This window comes from Lampris incognitus, chromosome 16 (genome assembly GCF_029633865.1).
Source record: "Lampris incognitus isolate fLamInc1 chromosome 16, fLamInc1.hap2, whole genome shotgun sequence".
Classification (NCBI taxonomy): domain Eukaryota; kingdom Metazoa; phylum Chordata; class Actinopteri; order Lampriformes; family Lampridae; genus Lampris; species Lampris incognitus.
The window spans coordinates 35,506,745-35,534,232 of record NC_079226.1 but is presented as its reverse complement, the minus strand read 5'-3'; the positions used below and the strand labels follow the sequence as shown (position 1 = coordinate 35,534,232).

The 27,488-nt window shown below is 41.0% G+C and overlaps 1 protein-coding gene across 3 annotated transcripts in view; it reads right to left on the bottom strand.

Annotated features, from left to right (window-relative positions):
- The window catches only part of atrn (attractin), a 224,120-nt gene that overhangs the window by 123,459 nt on the left and 73,173 nt on the right, over positions 1-27,488 (bottom strand). For all 3 annotated transcript variants that reach the window (XM_056295270.1, XM_056295271.1, XM_056295272.1), the window contains exons 14-17: positions 23,556-23,694; positions 22,836-23,017; positions 9,316-9,535; positions 7,734-7,919 (exon numbers count right to left, since the gene is read on the bottom strand). In XM_056295270.1, the coding sequence (XP_056151245.1) occupies positions 7,734-7,919; positions 9,316-9,535; positions 22,836-23,017; positions 23,556-23,694 (727 nt within the window). The remainder of the gene's footprint in view (positions 1-7,733; positions 7,920-9,315; positions 9,536-22,835; positions 23,018-23,555; positions 23,695-27,488) is intronic.

Sequence of the window (27,488 nt, the reverse complement as noted above, 5' to 3'; positions counted from 1 at the left end):
TAGGGATGCCTGACCAAGCCGGAGGTAACATGGGGATTCAAACCGGCGATCCCCGTGTTGATAGGCAACAGAATAGACCGCTACGCTACTGGATGCAGGACATTTTACATATGAACACAACGTGGTCTTACTGGGGGGAAGAGAAGGTATACATTGGGCTTATTATATAAATGGGCATTTCTCATCTCAGGTGTTTACCTGAAATGGGGCCAAAACTAGAAGTGCTCAGGCGCACCGCACCAGCCTATGTTCAATTTTAATTACTCAAATTACACCAGCAATGTTATCAAAACGTCCCCACAGATTAGTTTATGGACTACCACTAAATATGCAAACATGCTAAATTTCTAAATGAAAAAAATATGGTTAAGTTTAGTGATGTTAAAGTAATACTGTTTTTGTTCTTTTGCCCTCAGGATTTTACACAGCCTGGGCTTTATTTAGAGTTAGCGGAGCCAGCCCGAGCTAACATGGCGCCCTAGGCAAGACTGTCTGACCAGAAATTTGTGCTTTTAATTCACCACTAGTAATTTCCTTGGTCAGAGACCAGAAGAAAAAAAACTTTAGGGAGAAGCACAACGAATAAATAATGTCAATGACTATTTTCTTGTTATTCAACCTTTATTTATCCAGTCAATAAAACTTAAAATGTATAAATGCAGTATTAAAAGCTCTGTAAATAAATAATTTAAAACAAAAACAGATAGAAATATTGCACATCGTTTAGAAATAAATACTTTAAAAGGCATAATTTTTAAGGTTTAAGGTTTTAAAAAAAGTATTTCAGTACAATCTGGTGTATTAACAGAATGTGCGATCAATAAATAAATTGCTATTGGAAAAATTAATCAATAAAACACAATAACAAAAAGGTAAATGAATACATCAACTATTTACATCTCTTTATATTAGGTTGTTGTGATTGAATATTGATAAGTTAAGAAATAAAAATAAATAAAAAAGGTAAGACACAAACTGAACTACAGACATGCTCTATAACTGGAACCATCTAGCTTTTCTTGCCGCGAAATCATCAATGATGTCATCCTATGATAGCTGTTGTGAAACTTGGTGGTTTATGCTTATTATAGAAAGTCCAATTAGAGGCTCTTGCCACATGGTAGACCTCAGATATGTTTTTATCAGTTTAAACTTAGAGAAGCTCCTCTCTGCAGCAGCCACTGTTATGGGAAAAGTGGCAGAAATCCTCAAAGCTACTGCTCACATGTTAGGACAGATTTCTGCCCATAAAGGAAAGTCATGAATTGCATGGTAGTCATGTTAGCTACTTGATGGCAAGTTGGGAAACCGCTCGAATCTTGAAGCCAGTTTGCTACCTTTATCACGTTTTTCTTCATCCTCTTTCTTTCTCTTTCTCCCCTGAGCACCAGAAAATTCTGGCTTTTTAGACATGTAACCACTGAATCAACAGCAGAATTCACTCAATCAGGACAGGTAGTTTAGGGTGGTGATATCACCCCTTAATCACCGCACGTTAAGAGTAAGAAGATCCAATCAAGAAAATAATTTCGCTTGTATATAATGTCATATATTTGGAAAAAAGTGTTTATATTATATTGATAGGGGTGCATAAAAAAAACAAGTTTTTTTTTGGCGGGGGGTCGAAGTTGTGGGCCCCCCCTAGAGCATCTTGTGCCCCTAGCATTTGCCTATACTGTCAATGCAGCAGGCTGGCCCTGAGATTTAGATTTAGATATTTCTGTTCGGCTTTCATCAGCAGACACAAACAAACAGTTAATAATTCATAAGTTCATGCAATTCAAAAAAGAAAATAGTACATTATTAATGGGCCAGAAGATATATATACACAGACTGCAATGCTTTTCTTTTTATCTAACATAATATTGTAATGGACATTCGTGATGGCTGTTTCCGGCTTCCACCTTCGTGAGATTTGGCTTTGTGAGGTCAATAACTGCTGTTTATTCTCTTACTCTCTCTTCTCTATATTTTTCCCTAACCTCTTCATTTGTCCTACTGATTTCGCTATTTTCTGTGCTTAGATCACTTATTGCTAAATTCTCTAGTTCATTCAGCAGGTTGCAGGTGATTAGAAAGACTGGTAGGTTTAAGCTTCTTTTAAATCTTGTCTTAAAACTTTTCTTTTTAAGAAAGCTTTTACAAATGCTTGATATTTGTTTTTATTTTTACTGTTTTTAATTTTACTCTTATTTGATCTTACTCTTATTCCCGCCTTGTCTGGTTTTAGCTGTATTTTATTTTATTTTTTGTGAAGCACTTTGTAACATTGTTTTAGAAAGGTGCTATATAAATAAAATTATTATTATTATTATTAAGTCTAGTGTGGATGTGGAGTCAACTAGTTTAATTAATGTTTAGTTAGGGAATTTCTCATAGTGTAGATTATCAGACTGAAAGCTTTGTCTAAAACATTGAGACCATCTCCCTACCCTGTTGTATTGCTCCCAAGCTCTCCTCTCCAAAATGTGTGAATCACAATAATCTAATAATCATTCCTACCACTGGTGGTGGTGAAATGTGCAACGAAGCACCTAATAATCTACAGAACCAAACATCTAATGTTATCAAAAGTGTGACCACACATCATTCAAAGCATAGATCTTCAAAATTGACAATTAATAATACATGGTGTCTAATTCCAATTAATATTTCATGAATGGTAGCTCTAAAGTTCTGCCCACTACTGATCACTTCAACAAGACATTTAAATTTGGTATCATAAATATCAGATTATTGTCTACCAAACCCTTACTAATAAATGATCTGATTCCTAAACTACTACTACTTTCGGCTGCTCCCGTTAGGGGTCGCCACAGCAGCTCATCCGTTTCCATCTCTTCCTGTCCTCTACATCCTCCTCTGTCACACCAGCCACCTACATGTCCTCACTCACTACATCCATAAACCTCCTCTTTGGCCTCCCACTTTTCCTCTTGCCTGGCAGCTCCATATTCAGCATCCTGCTCCCAATATACCCAGCATCTCTCCTCCACACATGTCCAAACCATCTCAATCTTGCCTCTCTTGCTTTGTCTCCAAACCGTCCAACCTGAGCTGTCCCTCTAATGCGTCTGTGAATGTCCCTCTAATATACTCATTCCTAATCCTGATCTTCTTCCTAACTCCCAAAGAAAATCTTAGCATCTTCAACTCTGCCACCTCCAGCTCCGCCTCCTGTCTTTTTGTCAGTACCACCGTCTCCAAACCATATAACATAGCTGGTCTCCCTACCATCTTTTAAGCCTTCCATTTTACTCTTGCTGGTACCCTTCTGTTGCAAATCACTCCTGACACTCTTCTCCACCTACTCCACCTTGTCTGTCTCTTCTTCACCTCTTCCGCACTCCCTGTTAATTTGAACTTTGAACAGTTGATCCCAAGTATTTAAACTCATCCACCTTCATCACCTCTACTCCTTGCATCTGATTCTTGAACATAGCTTTGATATGACTGGGTTATTTGAAACAGGGCTGAGACCAAATGTTTTCCTTCCCTTAAATGAAGCTTCCCCACCTGACTATACTTATGCCCATGAAGCTCAGGCAAATAAACAAGGTGGGGGTGTCACCTTAATATTTAAGTCTATTTTCAATTCAACTTCTAAACTTGAATCTAAATTCAAATCTTTCGAGGCTCTTGTGCACACCAACCTGGAGTTGAAGTTCCACCTCAATTGAGAGACTCATGGCAGCCTTCTCTTGTAAAATTCATTAAGCAGTTTAGTACGTTTGGGAGAATGCGTAAAAAAAAAATGCACACAATCCTACCGTATTCACAAAAAACATGAAGTAGATCGGCAGCAAGATTGTCAGTAACTGTGAATGCCGTTGCACTTAGTTTGCTCACAACCCACCAAAGGCTCAAGCTCAAAGTTGACGATGACACCGGGGCTACTGCTGATATATCGCAGGGCCCTGATGTGTTCTGTCACTACATATCAAATTTTGAATGGCTGATGATATGTTCACTCAAAGTTGTTAATCAGTTTGCAGCTTTGGGCTTCAATGAAAGGCCAGCAATGCAAACTACTGCCGGTCCAATGAGCTGTGATGCGCTTAGATGACATAGGAAATCCCTGCACAGCTCCAGGAAAAAACAAGTAATTGAATTCAGACACATTCTAGGCACACTTCAATTTAACTATTAAAAACATATGATTTCCATTTTGACAGGGCCAGCAGAGAAAACCCTGATGGCCTTGACAGCCCACCACTGTCTGAAGGGATAGCTGTTTCTGATCTGACTGTCTTGCCAACCACATCTGCTGTGTCAGATCATTTTCTCATTAAATTTGAAACACCATTGGCCTGTCTTGTTAATGTCAGCACAGATGTAATTGCCACTCGCCACATTGATCCGTCCACTGTAGCTGCATTGACCAGCAGCTGCCTGAAGTCTTGGATCCTTTCACTGTAGAGACTGAATTTGTTGAAAATGTCACTAGTGGCTTAAATGTGGCCCTCTCTAGTTTCCTCGATTCAGCTGCACCTCTCTCTACAACAGCTAGGTGACTAAAGAGGGCTACACCCTGGTTTAACAATGAGCCACATACTCTTAAGCGGGCCTGTAGGAGACTGGAACATAAATGGCGAAAGTCAAAATTGGAGGTTTTTTACCTATCTTGGCATGAGTGTTTATTGAAATACAAGCATGCCTTATCTTCTGCAAAAGCAGCATATCTCTCTTGGTTAATTAATATTCATAAAAATAATCCCTGATTTCTCTTTGACACTGTACCTAAACTTACTAAAAAGCAGCCATCTATTAGCTGCTCACCATTAATGACCCAGGAGTTTCTAGACTGTTCTGTAATCAGGTTGTTTAGATCATAAACAAAATCAGTTCTTCAACTCCAGCTACTCCTGCAGAGCCTGCCTTCCTTACCAAATTCATATATGTACAATGCGTCACTGATAGTCCCTGTTATTACAGCTTTTGAAACTATCTCTCTTGATGCTTTGACTAAGTTCGTGTCAGCTTCTAAACCAACTACTTGCCTACTTGATGCTTTAGCAGCAAAACGTTTTATGACCTCTGGCCTTTCCTGGGACCTAAAATGCTAGACATTGTTAATTTATCACTTACTACTGACACTGTTCCCAGCAGTTTTAAGACACCTGTGGGTCAAACCACACCTCGATCCAGGGTCTCTTAATAACAATCGACCAGTCTCTAATCTTCTATTCTTTTCTAAAGTACTAGAGAGATTTGTGTATCAACAACCTTTGACCCAACTTTTGACCACAATCTATATGAACCTTTTCAATTGGCTTTCAGGGCCTGTCTCTCCACTGAAACTGCTCTGACCAGAGTGGTGAAAGATCTTCTACTTGTTATGGACTTTGACTCCACCTCTGTGCTTCTACTACTGTACCTCAGTGCAGCCTTTGACACCATTGATCACTGCATACACTATTAGACAGGGTAAATTGTAATTTTGGTGTTTCTGGCTTAGTGCTCTCTTGGCTTAAGTCCTACTTATCTGGAAGAACATAACATGCTCTTATAATATTACATCAAAATTCTCTGATGTTAAATATGGTGTACCTCAGGGCTCAGTTCTTGGCCGTCTACTTTTCTCTCTTTATATCTCAACGCTTAGCCAAATTATACACAGTCATGGAATAAATTTTCATTGCGATGTGGATGATACTCAGCTGTATGTGCCCATAACGGCTGATGATCATACTCAAATGACTAATTTAGAGGCCTGCTTGGCTGCTCTGAAAAATGGTTGTATTCTGTAAATTGTGTTTTATTCTGTACACACAGCAATCGTTGCACGTCTGTCCGTCTTGGGAGAGAGATCCCTCCTCTGTTGCTCTCCCTGAGATTTCTTTCTATTTTTTCTCCCTGGCAAAGGGTTTTTCTTTAGGTAGTTGTACCTCATCTGATGCGAGGGTCTAAGGACAGGATGTTGTATAGCTGTAATACAACAATACACTGAATACAATATTCACTGAGAAAAATTGGTTATTTGTGATAATGGGCTATACAAATAAAACTGACATGACATGACATGGACATCCCTCCCCACATCAGGTATGTTTCATTTACACACTAGAATGTTAGTGGTACCAAACTGTTATGTGTTTCCTATGTATATGTCTGCATGTGCATTTTAAAATTCTAGTTGGGATTTTGGTTAAGCATAGGGCTCCTACTGATCAGTAACAACAAACAACTCAAACAAAAAACAAAAAAACAAACAAACAAATAAAAGCCGCTGAAGGGTTATTAGACGTTAAATCCTAGCCCCAATCCTTGCCCCTAATAAGGAGATGCAAAAATCACAAATCAGTTGGGCCATAGGTTTTAGCCTAAACTTTAATCTCTGTTCCACATACCACCCCAGGGACATTTTTCTGGTCCTTGCTTGCGAACAATTTGGTCTTAATTGACCTGCCAGGTTAAATAAATGAGAAAGGTCTTCTGATGCACAAAACAAAAATAAAAGTATCCAAAACAAAAACAGCCACTGACCATGTTATTAAATGATTAATCATCACCTCTCCGAGTCTCAGAGCTCCGTCCGGGCATGCTATACATATAATCAGCTTGGCTGAATTAAGGTGAAAATGAAAAGTAATTTGATGATGCCATTTACAATTACTATTCTGTCTCCACCAGAGGAGTTAGGGAGAGGTAGGACAGAGCAGATAGTGACGCCTGTGTTTGTTTATCAGCTTGCAGTAGGCAATGTTAAAATGTTACAGGACTGCAGGACTATGACACGGTATGACTCCACATTGGCAAGTGACTGTGTTAAAACCCAGCTCGCATCCGGCTCTTTAAAATCTGATTGTGAATGGTACGTTTCTATGCTTCAAGAGCATAATGACATAAAACCCATCATATCACCAAGCATACCCTTTAGGCCTAAAAACTGTATAAATATTTGCATAGCTTTTAGCTACTAAACCTTCCATTACCCCCTCTGTGTACTATAGCTTAGTGATATTCAACCTACAGCTCATGAGCCACTTGTGGCTATTAAATGTGTTCAATATGCATGTTCTGGCTCTCCAGAGATTCCATCTGTTCTTTTTCAAAAACAAACACCAATTTCAACATATTCGTAAACCCCATCTCTATGTCTCTTTTATTCGTTCAACAGCAGGAGAATCTAAATCTGTACATTGCAATTGCCATATTGCCATGTGTAACATGGTTTCCATGGTGAGAATATAATGTAATACGTTTCATCCCAGTGTAACAATATAAAATCATGGTGTCTCATTCCCTTATTGTCAATTGCCCATGGCCTTATTCTAAAAGTTGGGTGGGTTTGTTTGATGAACAGGGTGTTTTTGAAATGTTTTTGCTCTTTCAAAAACAGTCTTTTGTCTATGTGGCTCATAAGATGACGATGTCTGAGTAACACTTAGTAACTCAAGGTACTCTATCTATATTCTCTAAAATACTTTTCAACGTGCACCTCTGCCTTCAAGGAATGCTTGGTTGAGGTTGAAATTTTTTTTATAGCTATTTTAAAACCAAGGAATAAAAAACAGTTGATGACAGCGCACAAGTCAACAAATAGATTAGAAGTTGATGCAGCGTATCTCAGAACCTATTGAGAGAGCTGTACGCAAGATTAAAATGAAAATGCCTTCAGACAGAAAAAAGCCCAAGTCTGTGAATTCGTCTGGTAACAGCCTATATAAGGAGCATATGAGGAGAGTGTGAGAATAGAAATGAGAGTGAGAGCTGCATAAGAAGACACTTACGTGGACAACTGTTCATGGTGTACCATTCCATACACTGTCCGAAGGGGAAAGAGGCCACGTAGGCATTGGAGTCCACGCACTGCTTCATATTGCTGCACCACATGCATTCGGAGCTGCTGCTGGTGCACTCGCTGCAGGTGGCGCGCATGGCGCAGGGTGTGCGACACTGCTTGGCGCTGTGGTTGGCTGAGAGAAAAGGGCAGGGGGATGGTTATATGAGAAGTGATGGTGTTCACCTTTGATTCAGTGTGTCTGGACCGTGTGAGTGATTGCACATGTGCTCATAGTGGGTGTCGAACCCCCTAATCCTGGCAATTCCAGTGTTATTGTGAAGTTGGCCGTTGTGGCCATGCGTAGAAACGAATGGCGAACCCCTCAGTGATTATGTCATTGTACTTACTGAGGTAAAAAGAGAAGAAAAAAAGCTTTAACTGTGGCATGTATCGCAACACTGCCTGATGAGCGCCACATTACCGGTGTTAATGCCATGGTAATTAGCAAAGCAGGACCTCTCTCAACTGCAAAGACCAGTACTTGGTTTAAAGCATTTCTATTGTCTCTTTTACGCTGCTTGAGGTGCCGAACCGGTGTGGATAATTGCATCAGTTCAAATCAACTAATTTGTGAATTACTGAAAATAACTCTCTTTACTTTACAGTCATTAACTACGTTTCCACCCATTTTTTTTTTGTGAATTTTGTCATTTTAAATAGGAAAAAAAAAGGCTGACGGAAGTGGCATGTACCGAATACAATCTCCAAAATTCATATAACAGTTTGTATGCTCACTGGAGGTGGATAAACCTTTATTTGATACAGAGAAATGCAATGAATTTCAATAGAAACACATGTACCGAATAAAAAAAGATATGCGAATAAATTTAATCACATGATTAGCTGTCTGTAAATCTTTTTTTGGGCTTTTTTTTTTTTTTTTTACCTTTATTAGACAGCGACAGTGAAGAGACAGACAGGAACTGGGCGAGAGATAGAAAGGGGCAAGACATGCAATAAAGATTGCCGAAGGAAATTGAACTGGCAGTGGTTGGAACCATGTGGCGATGTGCTATGCACTCGAACCATTCAGCTACGAGGTGCCAAGCTGTCTGTAAATCCTAAGTGGTCCATCTTTCACTTGGGTGTCAAAGTCTAGAAATATGACATAGGACATGTGGGCCTACATTTCATTTAAACAGATCTGATGGAAACATGTTAATTTGCACAATTCATCTTGTGACATTTTTTTTTTTAAAGTTGGATGGAAACATTCCAGCATCTACTGTTGTTTTATATGGGAAATCCCACCCGACTGGCATCTTGCTGAGAATAAAACAAACTGCAAAAAGTATTTATAGTTTGTATGTGACCGTAGTCTATACATTTAGCAGCAATGCCAAATATACCAATAAATGAAATTTTTAAATGTGTGTATTTCTGTCAGTACTTTTAGAGAGCACATTTTCTCTGATGCCAGGTCCTCCCGCATTTAGTAATCACTGGAAGTGATTTTGAACATTAAACAGTGGAAATAAAGGACAATGAACGCGGACAACAACCAAATCTCGAATATCCTAAACACCAACCTGGGCGTTCACACATGCTGCCGTTGACCGGGCTGATGCAGGTCTGGGCCTTCAGGCCGCTGGAGGCAGGCTCAGCCAGGTAGCCGCAGAAGCCGGCGTCGCTTGGCTCGCCGGGCAGCCACTGCAGGGTGGTGTTCGTGAAAGGTGACATGTCCTCCCAGCACCAGTAGGACACGTTGATCTTCCTGAGCCCCACCCAGGGTGTGATTGTGGCCTTGTACTGCAAAACAGACACAAGCAGGCTTCATTTATGTACACGTCTCTGTTCCATATACCCTTTTTAACAGTACAGACATTATCGGTGGTGTGCAACAGGTGAACGCTATTCTGAATCTCAGTGCCTAGAGTGTATGTTGGGGAGTCTTATTGTACCGGTTGAAGGCAATTTGAAAATGATTAGATGCGTAGAGCCGCACATGGTCTAAAATAATATCTATTGGCACATCTCTTGATGCCCATTTCTACATTTTTAGTGTTATTGTTGACTGCTGAACAAATGCATCATTGAAATGGGTCTGTGTGCTAAAGTAAACATATGCCATTTGGTGGAGCCACAATGGCTTCTGGCACAATAATGATAACTCATGCTCAACCCACTGAGCTGGATGAACTCTTGCCCGCATTGGTAGCTTTGAGTGGAATGATCCCCTAATCCTTGCCATTTCTGAGGCACGCTCTACCCACTAAGCTTCGAAGGAAATTGAAACCCCTAATCCTGGCAGTATCAGCGCCATGCTTTTTCCTCATGTGCTACACAGGGACTAGAACCCCTACTCTGACATGGTTCGCGCCAGGCTCAATCCACCGAGCTGCAGCGGGAAACTCCAGACCTACAACTGGTCACAAAGGCACATACAGTGGCTTGCGAAAGTATTCATACCCCTTGACCTTTTCCACACTTTGTCACGTTACGAACACAAACATAAATATATTTTATTGGAATTTTATGTGAAAGACCAACACAAAGTGGCACACAATTGTGAAGTACAAAGAAAATTATACATAATTTAAAAACATTTTTACAAATAAAAAACTGAAAAGTGCGGTGTGCAAAAGTATTCAGCCCCCTTTTCTCTGAGTGCAACCAGTTGCCTTCAGAAGTTGCCTGATGATTGCTGAATGATCGAATGTTGACCTAATGACTAAATAGAGTCAACCTGTGTGTAATCTAATCTCAGGACAAATACAGCTGTTCTGTGACAGCCTCAGAGGTTTGTTAAGAGAATATTGGGGAGCAAACAGCATCATGAAGTCCAAGGAACACACCAGACAGGTCAGGGATAAAGTTGTGGAGAAGTTTAAAGCAGGGTTAGGCTATAAAAAGATTTCCCAAGCTTTGAACATCTCACGGAGCACTGTTCAATCCATCATCCGGAAATGGAAAGAGTATGGCACAACTGCAAACCTACCAAGACACGGCCATCCACCTAAACTTACAGGCCGAACAAGGAGAGCACTGATCAGGGATGCAGCCAAGAGGCCCATGGTGACTCTGGACGAACTGCAGTGATCCACAGCTCAGGTGGGGGAATCTGTCCACAGGACAACTATTGGTTGTGCACTGCACAAATCTGGCCTTTATGGAAGAGTGGCAAGAAGAAAGCCATTGTTAAAAGAAAACCATAAGAAGTCCCGTTTGCAGTTTGCCAGAAGCCATGTGGGGGACACAGCAAACATGTGGAAGAAGGTGCTCTGGTCAGATGAGACCAAAATTGAACTTTTTGGCCTACATGCAAAACGCTATGTGTGGCGGAAAACTAACACTGCACATCACTCTGAACACACCACCATCCCCACTGTCAAACATGGTGGTGGCAGCATCGTGCTCTGGGGGTGCTTCTCTTCAGCAGGGACAGGGAAGATGGTCAGAGTTGATGGGAAGATGGATGGAGCCAAATACAGGGCAATCTTGGAAGAAAACCTGTTGGAGTCTGCAAAAGACTTGAGACTGGGGCGGAGGTTCACCTTCCAGCAGGACAACGATCCTAAACATAAAGCCAGGGCTACAATGGACTGGTTTAAAACACAACATATTCATGTGTTAGAATGGCCCAGTCAAAGTCCAGACCTAAATCCAATTGAGAATCTGTGGCAAGATCTGAAAACTACCGTTCACAAACGCTCTCCATCTAATCTGACTGAGCTTGAGCTGTTTTGCAAAGAAGAATGGGTAAAAATTTCAGTCTGTAGATGTGCAAAGCTGGTAGAGACATACCCCAAAAGACTTGCAGCTGTAGTTGCAGCAAAAGGCGGTTCCACAGAGTATTGACTCAGGGGGGCTGAATACTTTTGCACACCGCACTTTTCAGTTTTTTATTTGTAAATTTTTTTTTAAATCATGTATAATTTTCTTTGTACTTCACAATTGTGTGCCACTTTGTGTTGGTCTTTCACATAAAATTCCAATAAAATTATTAATGTTTGTGGTCGAAACGTGACAAAATGTGGAAAAGTTCAAGGGGTATGAATACTTTTGCAAGCCACTGTATAGCCCTGCCTTGCTCCTGCGTAGAACAAAATGCCAGAGCTGGCAACTGTGGAGGGCTTCTGCAATACTGAGGTTTTGCATAAAATGAAAGTCTTCGCTGACCTCAAGCATAATTATATACCAAAATACTCTGACAGATTTAGGTGTAATTAGGTCATTAATTTAGATCTCAAAACAGTTTTCTCCCCTTAGAGGTTTTTTTGAAAGAACCCCTGATCTAAAAAAAAAAAAAAAAAGAGTAAAGAGGTGCTTAATTAATTTGGGAAAGTGGTAGCATGCACCCCTAAGTCAGGATACAAGATTAACCTCTTTCATAGAGGGGCTTATTATTAAAGCCTCTTGAACATATTGAGGGGGATTTTTTTTTCATTTTCTCTTAAACTGCCAAAAAAATAAATAAATAAATAAAAATAAAAATAAAACAAAGAAACAAAAATTAAACTGAGGATTACCACACCGTCAGTCTGAGGGCATTGTATAAGTGTTGGTGCTCAGTAGCTCCTACCCCTAATACCAAATTTAGGGGGCAGCTTATGAGGAGTCAGGGGCTTCTTCTTCTTATAGCCCTCCAGCTCCTGTTAACACCCCACCAAGCATTAAGTCAAGACCAAATTGACAGAACTGTAACTAGGGGGTTTGACGCACTCAGTGTAATTTAGAGTTTTTCAATTGCTTATAAAACGGTGGCCTTCAGCAACCTCCCTTAACCAGAGCCACTGACAATGACTGCAATATCAGAATACCCTTTAATTCCTACATTGCCAGTTAGCAACTATGATTTACAACACTGAGGAGTACAAGGATCAAATATAGAGCCCAGACCTGCATCTCTCAAGCAAGAACAGTCTCTTTAAGTTCCTCTCAGATGTCTCTTAAATCTGTTCATATGTTCAAATGTTCAAATCTGTATGCAAAAGGAAGCAACACTGGGTTCATAAAACATTCTCAACTGCTCACATATGTCCTCATACATGTGTCCTGACTGTCAAATGCCGCTTGTGTGTAAACTGGATGAGTTGATAATTGGATAATTGACAGCAATCTGTCAGTTAGCATAGCCAATGCTTCAAAAACACCACATGAGGATAGTCCGGTTTTGAGTATCACCTGCAAAAAATGAAAGATGAAAAACAATTTGAAGAAATCTGAGCAGCTTATGAGGTGCTACTTTTACATGAAGGCGTGCTGCAGAAATCTTTTACTTTTTTTTTTCTTTTTGATTTTGAGATACTTTATTGATCCCCGTAGGAAAATTATGCTCTGCATTTAATCCATGCTAGCTGTGTAGCTAGGAGCAGTGGGCAGCTGCCATGTAGCACCTGGGCGGGGGCCAAACTTCCAGTTCGTCTTGCCATGCCTCGGTCAGGGGCACAGACAGGAGTATTAACCCTAACAGGCATGTCTTTTTGATGGCATGGGAAACCGGAGCACCCAGAGAAAACCCACCGCAGACACGGGGAGAACATGCAAACGCCACACAGAGGACAACCTGGGATGACTCCCAAGGTTAGACAACCCTGGGGTTCGAACCCAGGACCTTCTTGCTGTGAGGTGACAGCGCTAACCACTGCGCCACCATGCCACCCAAATAATTATCTAATAAGAAAAAAAGAGAACAATCTTCGAATGAAGTTTCCATCCATCCATTATCCAAACCGCTTATCCTGCTCTCAGGGTCGCAGGATGCTGGAGCCAATCCCAGCAGTCATTGGGCAGCAGGTGGGGAGACACCCTGGACAGGCCGCCAGGCCATCACAGGGCCAATAAATGGCCCTGGGCAAATGATGGGTTGTTTTTTGTTTTGTTTTTTTGAAAAGCATTCATTTCACATTCATCATTTTACATAGTATTACTGCAAGTAGAGCCACATAGCATTGTGCACACACAAAACAAAGAAATTTGCAGTACATTTGATATTCTTATATATTTCATATATATTCATATATTTTATCATTTAACAGCCTGCCTCTTCCAGAGGTTTTCTTTTATAACAGTACATTTTAATTATTTACAATTGAACAGGGGAAGCGTTCACCTTAGATATTACAACGGGTTGAAGAAATAAAAAAGAATAAAGAGCGAGCTGTTAGATGCAATAAAATGATATAAATCACATTATATTCTCACTCATTTATTCTATCAAGTCAGTTAAAATCTGACCTTATAGGTTTAATGTACTCAGTCCACTTGGTCCAAATCCGGTGGGAGTGGGGGGGGGGGGGCTTTAGGACAAATGAAAACCTTTCCATTATATATATTATTTCTATCTATTCATCAATGGTGGGTGGCTCTGATTTTAGCCACTTCCTCTTGACAGCTCTTTTGCTTGCTGTCAGAAGTACGTATTTGTACCAGTTTCTTAATCATTGATATTCCAGCCTTCAAATTAGATGTGACTCATGTATACAGTATCACATCTAAAAAGAATGTCAACTCCAAATACATTATTAATAGGTTTACGAATTTTCTGCCAATAAGGCACAATAACCTGTCATTTCCAGAAGATATGGCAGCGATTGGCGTTCTTTATCCCACATAGTCTCCAACATCTACCACCACTTGCCTGATATCATTTTTGTAAGGGTGTAATAAAAAAAAACCTTAAAATATTTTTCTAAAAGAATTCTCACCATGTAGTTTAACCAGCTGAACTCCATTGTGGTCGACATTCTTCCCCAACCCTCCTCTGAAATACTAAAAAATTTCCCTTTCTCCCACTTCTCTTTTATATACAGTGTATTCTCTGACTTGGACAAGAGAATGTGCTATTATACATTCTGGAGATCTTACTACATGTAGTGAATTTTTATATTGCCAAGAATATTCTTATTATTCCTGAATCAGAATCCTTTATTTATCGCCGAGGAGAAATTGAGTTCTATTACAGACACCCATGCTTAATAACTAAAAACTAACAAGATAGAAGATAAGAGAATAGAAACAGAAACACATCGAAATAAAAGGTAACTAATAAATAGAAATAAGAACAAAATATATCAACAAGCATGGTGCATATAACACCCTATCTATACTGCACTACCGCAGCACACAACAAGCAGCACAAACAAACCCCGACAGGGCCAGTCCAATGACCATTCACTCCGAGTGTCTAACAGTCTGAATCTGAGGGAGGAGTTGTAAAGTTTGATGGCCACAGGCAGGAATTACTTCCTGTGGCGCTCTGTGGTGCTTTTCGGCAGAATGAGTCTATCACTAAAAGTACTCCTGTGCCAAACAAGCATGTCATGGAGTGGGTGGGAGACATTGTCCATAATGGCACGTAATTTCAACAGTGTCCTCCTCTCAGAAACCGCCGCCAGAGAATCCAGTTCCACCTCCACAATGTCACCGGCCTTATGGATCAGTTTATTGAGCCTGTTTGCATCCGCTACCCTCAACCTGCTGCTCAACACACAACAGCAAACAGGAGAGCACTGGCCACCAGCAATAGCAGACCGTGCATTTCCGACCTAGGCCTTCGGTGAGAGGTCACCTCCTCATAATTACCCAAAGACAGCCGTCATATCGCCATGCTACAATGTTTTAGTCGCAAAAGGGGTTATCATCACAATCATCACCATCAAGTTATTTGACACTTTTCGCTTTCACAACAGCGACATTGTGTGGCAACATGGTGTAATGTACAGCCTTACTGGAAGTAATCCCGCTGGGCATATTATGCTATCAAGAAACTCAACAAACACATCCAGTCGGGCTTCTGAGCATAAAAACAATCAAACATTAAGCAAATCAACTAACTGTACAAAACAATACATTTGACTCACCAGTGTTGTCTATCTGAAGACAAAATCCACTATCCTGTCTTTCTGGATGAAACGGTCGATCACACAGTCATAGAGCACTCCTTTGGCAATGGAGGCCAATGCTGTGAGTTGTGTCTGTCCCGTTTTATTCCCGGAATATGTTTTTATTCTTAAGTGCTGGAGATGTCTTTTCAACAGATGCCGTGGAAACCGGGACTGTCACAGCTAAACAAGTGAAATGCCGCACACAAATCTAATAAATCCGCACATAAATCTAATAAATCTGCCACCACATCATTCACGAGTTCTCCTTGAGACATTATTCTCATTCCCGGCTAGCTAGCTTAGCTAACTAAATCAAAAACACAAACACTAGCGAACATTAGCCAACAACTACCACAATGCGCTGCGGAATGCAACCACAACGGTTTCAACCACAGACCTAGGCACTGCTGCTGATTGGCTGAACAATCGGTCATGTAGGCTGTATGCAGCGAAGGCCCTATGACGCTGGGCAAGTATAAAAGAATACGCCCATCCGCTGCACATCAAAATCTGATTGGTTGACTAATCTATCAATCTAGTATTAACGCTTAACTTATATAGATAGCGGAGACCTTCACTCGAGATACTGACGGTGCTGGCAGGGGGGGGGGGGAGTCTTCTCACACGCTTACAACAGGTAAGTGGATAACATTGATTATCTCATTACAATGGCATCTGTCAAGGGGTGGGATATATTAGGCAGCAAGTGAACAGTCAGTTCTTGAAATTGATGTGTTGAAGGCAGGAAAAATGGACCAGCGTAAGGATGTGAGTGACTCTGACAATAGTCAAATTGTGATGGCTATACGACTGGGTCAGAGTATCTCCAAAACAGCAGGTCTTGTGGGGTGTTCCCGGTATGCAGTGGTCAGTACCGACCAAAAATGGCCCAAGGAAGGACAACCGGTGAACCGGCGACAGGCTCATGGGAGCCCACGGCTCATTGATGCATGTGGGGGGCAGAATTTAGCCCGTCTGGTCCAATCCCAGAGAAGAGGCACTGTAGCTCAAATTGCTGAAAAAGTTAATGCTGGCTATGATAGACAGGTGTTAGAAAACACAGTACATTGCATCTTACGGCGTATGGGGCTGTGTAGCCGCAGACCGGTCAGAGTGCCCATGATGACCCCTGCCCACTGTCAAAAACACCTATAATGGGCATGTGAGCATCAGAACTGGACCATCGAGCAGTGGAAGAAGGTAGCCTGGTCTGATGAATCATGTTTTCTTTTACATCATGTGGACGGCCGGGTGCGTGTGCGTCATTTACCTGGGATGAGAAAAGAGATGGCACCAGGATGCACTATGGGAAGAAGGCAAGCCACGGAGGCAGTGTGATGTTCTGGGCAATGTTCTGCTGGGAAACCCTGGGTCCTGGCTTCATGTGGAACATCCACATGAATCCACCCCCACCTTCGGATTTTTGGAAAAAAGTTAACGGGGTGTCCTTCGGAGGAGCAAAGCAAGCAAAAAGGTACAGTCATGAATGTTGAGGCTCTTCTAAAGGCTTGCAGTTTCTCCTTGAAGTTTGCCTCTCATTTAGTGTGAGATGCATGTCTCCCAGTTTGCTGGTTGCTTCTCTCCCAGGTTAGCTGTTGCAGTTGTTCCATCAGTGTCTCTGGGGGTTTGATGATCTCCAGGGGGAATCTTCTTCTCGACAGGTCCTGAATCGCCTCCTCCACTGTCTCATAAAGTTGGGTTTCATCATCATGTTTGTCCCTTAGCAGTGCCGGATAGAGGGTTTGGAACTGGATTTGTCGATCTTTCAAAACCCTCCGTAAGTAAATAAAGTTTATTTAGTATAGCACATTTCACAGAACAAGGTCACAAAGTGCTTCACAAAAGTAAAATTATTAAAAATAAGACCATAAAAACAGTAAAATAAATAAATAATTAAAACATATGCAACAAAAGACCTTAACAACACACAAAATTACATACACTAGACAGCAAGAGGTGAGACAAAAGCCAGTTTGAATAAATGGGTCTTCAGCTACTTTTTACAAGCATCAATAGAGACTGTAGATCATACGACTATAAGGAAGAGCATTCCAGTGTCAGGGCCACAACTTCAAAGGCATGATCACCTTTTGTTTTCAAACGAGAGCGAGGGACAAGACCTAAGCAATCTACTGGTGATATAATGGATAGAGCAGGTCACAGAAGTACACAGGTGCCTGACAATGCAGGGCTCTAAATGTGAAAACAGGGACCTTAAAATGAATCCTAAACTTGATCGGATGCTGGTGTAAAGAAGATAAAATGGGTGCAATGTGAGTCGTGCTGCTACACCTGGTGCACAGCCTTGCAGCAGCGTTCTCAACCATTTGTAGACGGTCCAGAGACGACTTGCTGAGGCGAGTGAAAAGGGAATAGGAGTAGTCTAGCTAGGACTATATAAAATAATGAATAATCATTTCTAGTTCAGGCTGTGACACACAAGACTCGAGTCAAGCAATGTTTCTTAAATAGAAAAAACATGTACGGGTCAACAATTTAATATGCTGATTGAAGTACACAGCCTGGCTGAAAATAACACCAAGATTTCTAAGATTAGACTGCATAGCTGAAGAAAGGGACTCAATACAACCTCAACCTTGGAAGCTATACAATCTGAAGCAATGATAAGGACCTTAGTCCTATGTGTTTAGCTGTATGAGAGCGAGAGAGCTGCAGGCAGGCCAGGAAAGACCGTGCCAGCAACCCTCCAGCTACTCCCACTATCCCATGCCCACACTGCCAAAGAACATTCAGGGCGCAGACTGGACTAACCAGCCATCTTCGCACCCACAGAAACTGACCCCTACAGGATGACTAGATGGTCCTCGTCGCTGCGACGGACAAATGACAGCTGTGTGTAAAAAGTTGTTGGCCATCCAAGTCCTAAATGGCAAACAGACAACTGCAGAACAACCAGTTTGTCAGTCTTAACAGGCTTAAAAGAGACCTATAGCTGAATATCACCAGCATAACAGTGATATGAGATCCCTTTAAATTTGCTAATAATATGACCTAAAGGAAGCATATACAAAGCAAATAATATAGGACCCAAGACAGAACCTTGAGGCACACCACCGGAAAGAGCAGCAGTTTCAAACATGTAGGGACCAAGCGACACAGAAAAACTCCAGCCTGAGTGATAGGAGACGAACCAGTCTAGCGCGCTTCCAGAGACACCCACCCACTGCCTAAGCTTTTCAGTTAGGATGCTGTGATCTAAAGTATCAAAAGCGGTGCTAAGACCTAGCAGCACCATAGAAGTGCATTCACCCACATCAGAATACATCATTGCGTCATTGTAGACTGAGAAGAGCCATTTCAGTGGAATTCTTCTGACAGAAGCCAGATTGGGATTTATCTAAAATGTTGTGTGCACTCATGACAGCGGTGAGCTTTGGCAACAACTTTCTCTACAATGTGTGTGATAAAGGCTGCTTAGATATAGGCCTATAGTTTTTAGGAAGGGATGGATCAAGACTAGGTTTTTTTTTTCCAAGAGGCTAAACAACTGCATGTTTAAAATAAGCTGGGACACAACCTGACTGCAAGGAGCTATTTAAAACAGAGACCAGGCATGGCCCAATAGACCCAAGTACATTTTTAAGCAGGGAAGTTGGGAAACTATCTACAGGGCTTGAGGAAAGTTTCATACTGCCCACCAGATCAATGAGGTTTTGCAGAGAAATAGGAGAAACAGTCCAAAATTGACGGCAGAGTTGGATAAGAAGAAAAGGGAGTAGAAGAGGGGATGATGCTAGCCCTAACAACTATAATCTTATCCGCAAAGAAAGAGAGATAGTTGCTGCAATCATTATTTGAAAAGACAGACACATCTGGAGGTGCAGGAGTGACAAAATTGTTGATGGTGTCAAAAAGGACTTTAGGGCTGCGTTTACTTGAGGAAATTAGGTTAGCAAAGTAAGAAGGCCTTGCATCCTTAACCATGTTGTTAAATTAGTTAAAAGGTGGAGATGGTGATGGTAATGGAGATGGTGAACATGGAGCTTGGTGGATTTCCATAGTCACTCTACCCTCTGACATTTAGGCCGGAAACAACGAATAGTATTATTTAACCAGGGGATTAGTTGATGGAAAGAACACGTCTCATTTTACCAGGAGCCACTTATCCAAAATGGTGGAGCAATGTGTACTAATGAGAGGACCAGACAATCAACGTCTGGTCCTCTGCGTATTCCCTTCACTTTTAGAGAATGCATGGTGCATAGTCTTTGTCCAGGTTTATTCCCCCTGCCTGGTAAAACCTTCCTTTTACCATGCCAAATGGAGTATTGTTTCCTTTGCTTTGAAGCTGAACATTTTTGCTAGGATGGATCTTAGTTGTGCATCCTCCGGTGGTTGGGGTCCAAGTGCGTGGCAAATTCTTTCGATTTGAAGAGTTGTTTCGTCAGGTATGTTGAGTTTTTCTCAGAGTAACTTTTCCAAAAAAGAGATCATAGATGGCAACTCTTTCTGCCCCCTCAGGAACTCCGTATATCTTAATGTTCTCATGCCTGGAGCAGCTCTCCTAGTCAGTTATTTTGGCATCTAGTTTTCATTGTAGCTTCAGCATTTCTGTTAGGATACCTTCTGTGTTTTGAATTCTCTCCTCAGCTTTCACTATTCCCTCTTCAGCCTCACCCAGTGTGGTGTTTGTTTTCACAATTTCTCCCTTAATGTCCTCAAGTTACTATTTATTTTCCCTATGAAAACCCCTCAGCTCTCGAAGAATCAGTTCCAAATTGGCAGTCTCTTTACAAGGCATTTGCATTACTTTGTCTGCTTGTTTGCTAACTGGTGAATGGCTTCAAAGTTGCTTATTTCTTGTTTGAGTGTTTTTCTTGCTTTTGATCCTGGTATTCATTGCCACCCCCTTTCAATGTGACTTTAATTTGATAGAAAATTTGCACGTTTTGGAGGGGTTCAAAATTATCTAGTAGGGAATGGTCAGGAGAACGTTCACTATGCTGCCATCTTGACAGTGTTCCACCCGGAAGTCCCAAAGGGTTTTTTTTTTTTTTTGCACTGAAACATTAATTGAGCCTCATCAGTTAAGTAAGAGCAAAATGTGTGGGAGTTTTTACCATATTAGATAGGGGGGCTTTACTCTTTTTTCTCCTGTTTGCATCGGTATTAATATTTGATAGTTGTGCAATGGATTTTCTAAGAACTAATAAAAATAAAATTAGTTTTATGTTCCAGAGCATGATATTACCATTAACTTTAATTAAATCAAAATTAAATTAAATGTATTAAAATTAAATTAAATCAAGTGTAATCAAAATATAATAAAACTACTTCATACACTAATCCAAATATTATTATGCAGTTTTTATGTGTTGGCCTATCATATTTACATTAATTTAGACCTTCACGCATTTTTCTATGTTCTCCATTAAGACCTCTAAGTCAGGGGTCCCCAACCTTTTTTGCACAGTGGACCAGTTTAATATTGACAATTTTTTGCAGACCGGCCAGCAGCAGCGGCAGTGTTAATCAAGACCAAAATATAGGTTAGGTTTATAAGTCAAAAAATTTTTGCGGACCGGTCGGTGGCAGTATTAATCAAGACTGGAATATGGGTTAGGTTTATAAGTCAACAGCGTCATAACATTTAAGTAACGTTTGGATATTAAACAAACAGCCTGTGTTATCATCATTGTTAGACCTTTTATTTCCCCTACCGCTTCCGAAGAAACTTTCAAGTGACGTTTGTTTTTCACTCATGGTAGCTACCTAGATGCAACACAACACGCACATCGAGTAGGTAAGTGAGTGATGACCAACTGAAGACCTCGCGCGCGCTATATTACTCAAGTTTAACGTCAGTATCTTCATCCTGTTGTGGGCATGACAGGGAATGGTGAGGAAAGGTGCAGCACAGACAGACCATGCCAAGTTCAATGTAATTACTGCACAAATAGCCTGAAATATTGTATGTTTATTATTCGGGTGTTTTTCCTTTAATTTAGCCAAATCATATCGTTTCCTCGTGGTCCGGTAGCAAATGTTTTGCGGCCCCATGCCGGTCCGTGGCCCGGTGGTTGAGGACCGCTGATCTAAGACTTTAAATGTGATTAAGAGCCTTATAAATGAACTTGACTTGACATTATTAAAACTAGTCAGTGTGTTGTGGGCAAATAAACTAAACTTTTTTTTGGGGGGGGGGATTTCCCCCCATTTTTCTCCCCAATTGTACTTGGCCAATTACCCCACTCTTCCGAGCCGTCCCAGTCGCTACTCCATCCCCTCTGCCGATGCGGGGAGGGCTGCAGACTACCACATGCCTCCTCTGATACATGTGGAGTCGCAAATCGCTTTTCTTCACCTGACAGTGAGGAGTTTCACTAGGGGGATGTAGCGCGTGGGAGGATCACGCTATTCCCCCGAATTCCCCTTTCCCCCTGAACAGGAACCCCAACCAACCAGAGGAGGCGCTAGTGCAGCAACCAGGACACATACCCACATCTGGCTTCCACCCAGACACACGGCCAATTGTGTCTGTGGGGACGCCCGACCAAGCCGGAGGTAACATGGGGACTTGAACCGGTGAGCCCCATGTTGGTAGGCAACGGAATAGACCCGGATGCCCTTAAACTCAACTTTTTAACTCTAAACTCAGACCTTACCAACAAATTAATCTAAATCTAGAGAAAAAAGGTGAATGCCGCAAAATGAATAAGGTACAGAAATTAAAATGGACAGAATGCCTTTTTCTTTTTTACCCCAGCTGATAACTGGTTGGAAATTCAGATTGCAATATTGATAAAATTTCAATTTACTTCTCATTCATATTGAGAACTGACAGCTGAGAAGATGAGGACGTTCTCACTCAACATGACTGGGAAGCACAATGGGAAAATAAATCGCAGAGCCAGACACTGTTCTTAATGTACTGGAGTTAACTGCGATACCTGCCCTCCGTTGCAGATAAATCTTCAGTGTTTTTCACTGAACCTATACGGACAAAACTACACCCCGTTCAAGCAAGAATCTATGATTTTGCTGCAAGGAGTTCTTGAGAAAACAACATTACTTATGGTTTGCACTAGACAGTTATGATGGTGAAGGTGTCACACATGTGGTCAAGAAGGCAAAGAGCTACAGTTTGTGTGGGTAACTTGTATGGGGCAAAGTGGTAGGTTTACAGCCACTTTCTTGGACACTTTCTTATTTATCTTCTAAAACACAAGACAGTCAATGACGACAGCCTCAACCATCCTTACCACCACACTCATAATCTGCAGCTCCTTCACAACAAAGTCCACCTTCTTCTGCGTGGTCAGTGAGGCCAGGACAGCATTGTGACTCCTGCAGGCAAGCTTGGCGTTGTCATATGAATCCTTTGCAGTGATAAACTTCAGACAGGAGTTGCCAACCAGGTGCCAGCTCTCACCACAGATGTTCTCTGGGAAGGAGTAAGGGAGAGAAAGAGGCGTGATTGGTTGGTACCTAGCAGTAGATGTGAATTTAACACTGTATGTTTAATATGTGGAAACTGCTAAAGTTTGTCCAACGACTGGCTAAAGTTGTTTCACTAATGTCTTGTTCCTCTTTATTATCCATTTCGCTATCAGTTGATTCTTTTGCCCTCTTAATGTGCTCCACGAGTCAACAATGGTAAAGGCTATTACTTAAATTATTGTATTAGACAGACAGTGAGGTAGTCCATATATGAAAGTATTAGTCACAGATTTTATTTATGCAACTGTGAGTATGTGTTTGTCTGTGTGATATTTACAAGCCAAGATGAATGTACAATAAATAGAGACTGTTCAAAATGTGTGTGCCCATGTGCACGTGTATTGATTGCTATTCTGTGTTGATGTGTATGTTTCCGTGCTTACATCCATGAACATTTGTCTGAACACATGCACAGTACATGTTAATAAACCCATTTCCCCACGCCATGTTTTATTTCATTTTGATGAATTAACATCGGTTACCAGGTAGCGAGATACACTCCTGGTTGCGGGGTTCCCACTGGCAGTTTTGGTCCACGGCACAGCTCTTGCAGCTTGTCTTCTTGTTGCACACATAGGAGGGGTTGTCTTTGGGGCAAACGTCGTACTCGGTAATGGCCCCCTGGGAAGAGAATATACGGTTAACACAAGACACCTACTCTTGCATCCAGGGTTCCAGGTTATTACATTTCATGCCACATAATGAGAGCCACTGATGCAGTATATAATGAAACGTTACTTCACTACGGACAGAACGCATAAGGATTTCATTAAGACGACCTAAGACCTTTAAATTTATGAGATCCCTGCTGAAAATAATGAAAGGGAATCCTGCCGTACAGAACGAAAACAGATCTTGTGTGAGCTCGGAAACAGTGTCTTTACGAAAACCTTTTAATCTAATTTGAAAAACATCCAGTGGCTATTTAGCAGTGGCGGGTGTGAGCTGAAGGAGTCTTTGAAACTGATCAACACTGACATGGGAACCATTTTTCTGATACTTCCTCTTGAAATTTCATGATTTAATGATGTATCGCTTTAGCTATATTTTCATTCATTTCACTGTGACACGATGTCAAAACTGTACAGGCCCAGCGTTTTCTTCAGGGAGGCTGCTCCCCCCCACACGCTCTTGTGTCATACGCACAGATAAATGTCTCCTACAAACCTCCAACCCAACTGGAATCAGGCCTTAGAGACACCATCCCAGTCCACCACAGGGCACACAGACTCAATCTCGCATACACAATCCACCCCAATTGGCAAAGTGTATTGTTCCCCTTCACCTGTCCAGAGGAAATTTCTTATAGAATATCATAAAATTATATAAAATAATTGAGGCCAAAATTTACAAAAATTCCTTTGCATGAGCAAATAATTCTAGCGAAGTGCATCATATTCTTTAAAATATTCATACAATTGAAGTGATCATGCAAAAATGTCTCCTAAATCTCACTGTGCAGGTTCAATGCTTCATCGTAACACTTCGCTCTTTTAAATTACTTCAGTCTGGGTCCTGCAACAGTTCTCTTCAAACAAATTCTGATTATAATAATATACAGTGCATCCAAAAATGTATTCACACCCCTTCACTTTCCCCACATTTTGTTATGTTACAGCCTTATTCCAAAATGGATTAAATTCCTTTTTTTTCCTCATCAATCTACACACAAGAAGAATGGGAGAAATACCCCAAATATACACCGCGTGCACAATTATTAGGCAAGTTGTATTTTTGACCAATAATTTTATTTTTTAGCAACTACAGCGCTCTCGCTCAATCCAAAATTTTAATAAAGTTCAAAGCTGAATATTTAAGAAAGTAAAAGTCAGGTTTTGTCTTAAGAGAATATCTTAGTGTGCACAATTATTTGGCAAATATTGGTGCGCAGAATTATTAGGCAACTAAATGAAAAACGAATATTTTCCCATCTCACTTGTTTATTTTCATCTGTTAAAGTGAAAATAATGAACAAACAACTGAAAAATTACAAATAATCATTTCCACAAAAAAAAATCAGTGACCAATATAGCCACCCTTCTTTCCAATAACCATCACAAGCCTTCCATCCATGGAATCTGTCAATTTCTTTATCTGTTGACAATCAAGTTTTTGTGCAGCAGCAACCACAGCCTCCCAGACACTGTTCAGAGAGGTGTACTGTTTTCCTTCATGGTAAATCTTCCGTTTAAGAAGAGCCCACAAGTTCTCAATAGGGTTTAAGTCACGTGAGGAAGGGGGGGCCATGTCATTTTCCTGTCATCTTTAAGGCCTTTACTGGCAAGCCATGCAGTGGAGTACTTTGATGCATGTGATGAAGCATTGTCCTGCATAAAAATCATGGTCTTCTTGAAAGATGCAGGCTTTTTTTCTGTACCACTGCTTGAAGAAAGTGTCCTCTAAAAACTGGCAGTAGTTCTGGGAGTTGATTTTAAGTTCATCTTCAACCCGAAAAGGTCCAACTAGCTCATCTTTAATGATACTGTGGCGGACAGTAGGGGCTATGCCTTTGAGATGAGCTAGTTGGACCTTTTTGGGTGGAAGATGAACTTAAAATCAACTCCCAGAACTACTGCCAGTTTTTAGAGGACACTTTCTTCAAGCAGTGGTACAGAAAAAAAGCCTGCATCTTTCAAGAAGACCATGATTTTTATGCAGGACAATGCTTCATCACATGCATCAAAGTACTCCACTGCATGGCTTGCCAGTAAAGGCCTTAAAGATGACAGGAAAATGACATGGCCCCCTTCCTCACGTGACTTAAACCCTATTGAGAACTTGTGGGCTCTTCTTAAATGGGAGATTTACCATGAAGGAAAACAGTACACCTCTCTGAACAGTGTCAGGGAGGCTGTGGTTGCTGCTGCACAAAAAGTTGATTGTCAACAGACAAAGAAATTGACAGACTCCACAGATGGAAGGCTTGTGACGGTTATTGAAAAGAAGGGTGGCTATATTGGTCACTGATTTTTTGTGTGTGGAAATGTTAGAAATGTTTATTTGCAAATTTTCAGTTGTTGTTCATTATTTTCACTTTAACTGATGAACATAAACAAGTGAGATGGGAAAATATTCGTTTTTCATTTAGTTGCCTAATAATTCTGCGCACCAATATTTGCCAAATAATTGTGCAAACTGAGATATTCTCTTAAGACAAAACCTGACTTTTACTTTCTTAAATATTCAGCTTTGAACTTTATTAAAATTTTGGATTGAGCGAGAGCGCTGTAGTTGCTAAAAAATAAAATCAATCGTCAAAAATACAACTTGCCTAATAATTGTGCACGCAGTGTAGGTGTGCCAAGCTTGTAGCTTCATACCCAAGAAGACTTGACGCTGTAATCGCCGCCGAGGATGCCTCAACCAAGTACTGAGTAAAGGGTGTGAATACTTATGTACATGCAATATTTCAGTTTCTTATTGTTAATAAATTTGCAAACATTTCTACAAAACCTTTTTCGCTTTGTCATTATGGGGTATCGTATGTAGATTGATGAGAAAAAAAAGGAATTTAATCCATTTTGGAATAAGGCTGTAACATAACAAAATGTGGGGAAAGTGAAGGGGTGTGAATACTTTCCGGATGCACTGTAGGACTCTTCCTAAAATGCTAAAAATGTCTCTGTTTTCTATTTTTGCAAGAAAGCAGGTGAATGACCATTGTGAAAGTCGTATCTTGTCATGTTGAATGTGTGCGGTGCAGGATGTGACCCACATGGAAATCAGTTTGCTGGTTTGTAGTCCATTTGAGTGGTTGTGGTTGTTGGTCACACATGAGCGGCTGTTGGTTTTGCGACAGGAAAACGTACACTGAAGTCCGTCGACAAATATGGACAAATATGGAGGAAGGACATTGGTGTACAAGTCCTATTTGTTAGCTAGCTTAGCCAAGTTAAGCTAGTTAACTATTTGTTTGCTAGCTTAGCCAAGTTAACCTAGTTAACAAATTCCACAAAATATGAATTGATGTTAGTAATAAATTTTCCATTTATTTATGTTCAATGCCTGTCTCCCGACTCACTGCCAGCCAGGCAGCATCTCTCCTGTGGGGCAGTTTGTAGTTTTCATGCACAGCGTCGCACAATCCCGGCTGGTTAGACCAAGCAACAATCAGTCTCCGCCATCCTGGCTCACTAAGAAAACTACAGCCAAGTGGGGTCAACCACACGCACTTCTTGAGGCTGTGGATTCGCCGGTCAAAGTTCACCAAAGTTGAACTCCATGTGAAGCGAAGATGAGAATTTCCTTCACCACCAGAAGTGCCCAGAAAACCTCCAAAGGAAGGTGCTCAGGAGGCATCCTAATCAGATGCCCGAACCACCTCAACTGGCTCCTTTCAACAAGAAGGAGCAGCAGCTCAACCCATATACAGAACCAGTTGACTTTAATAAAAACCACTCTTCAGTTAGGAGGGG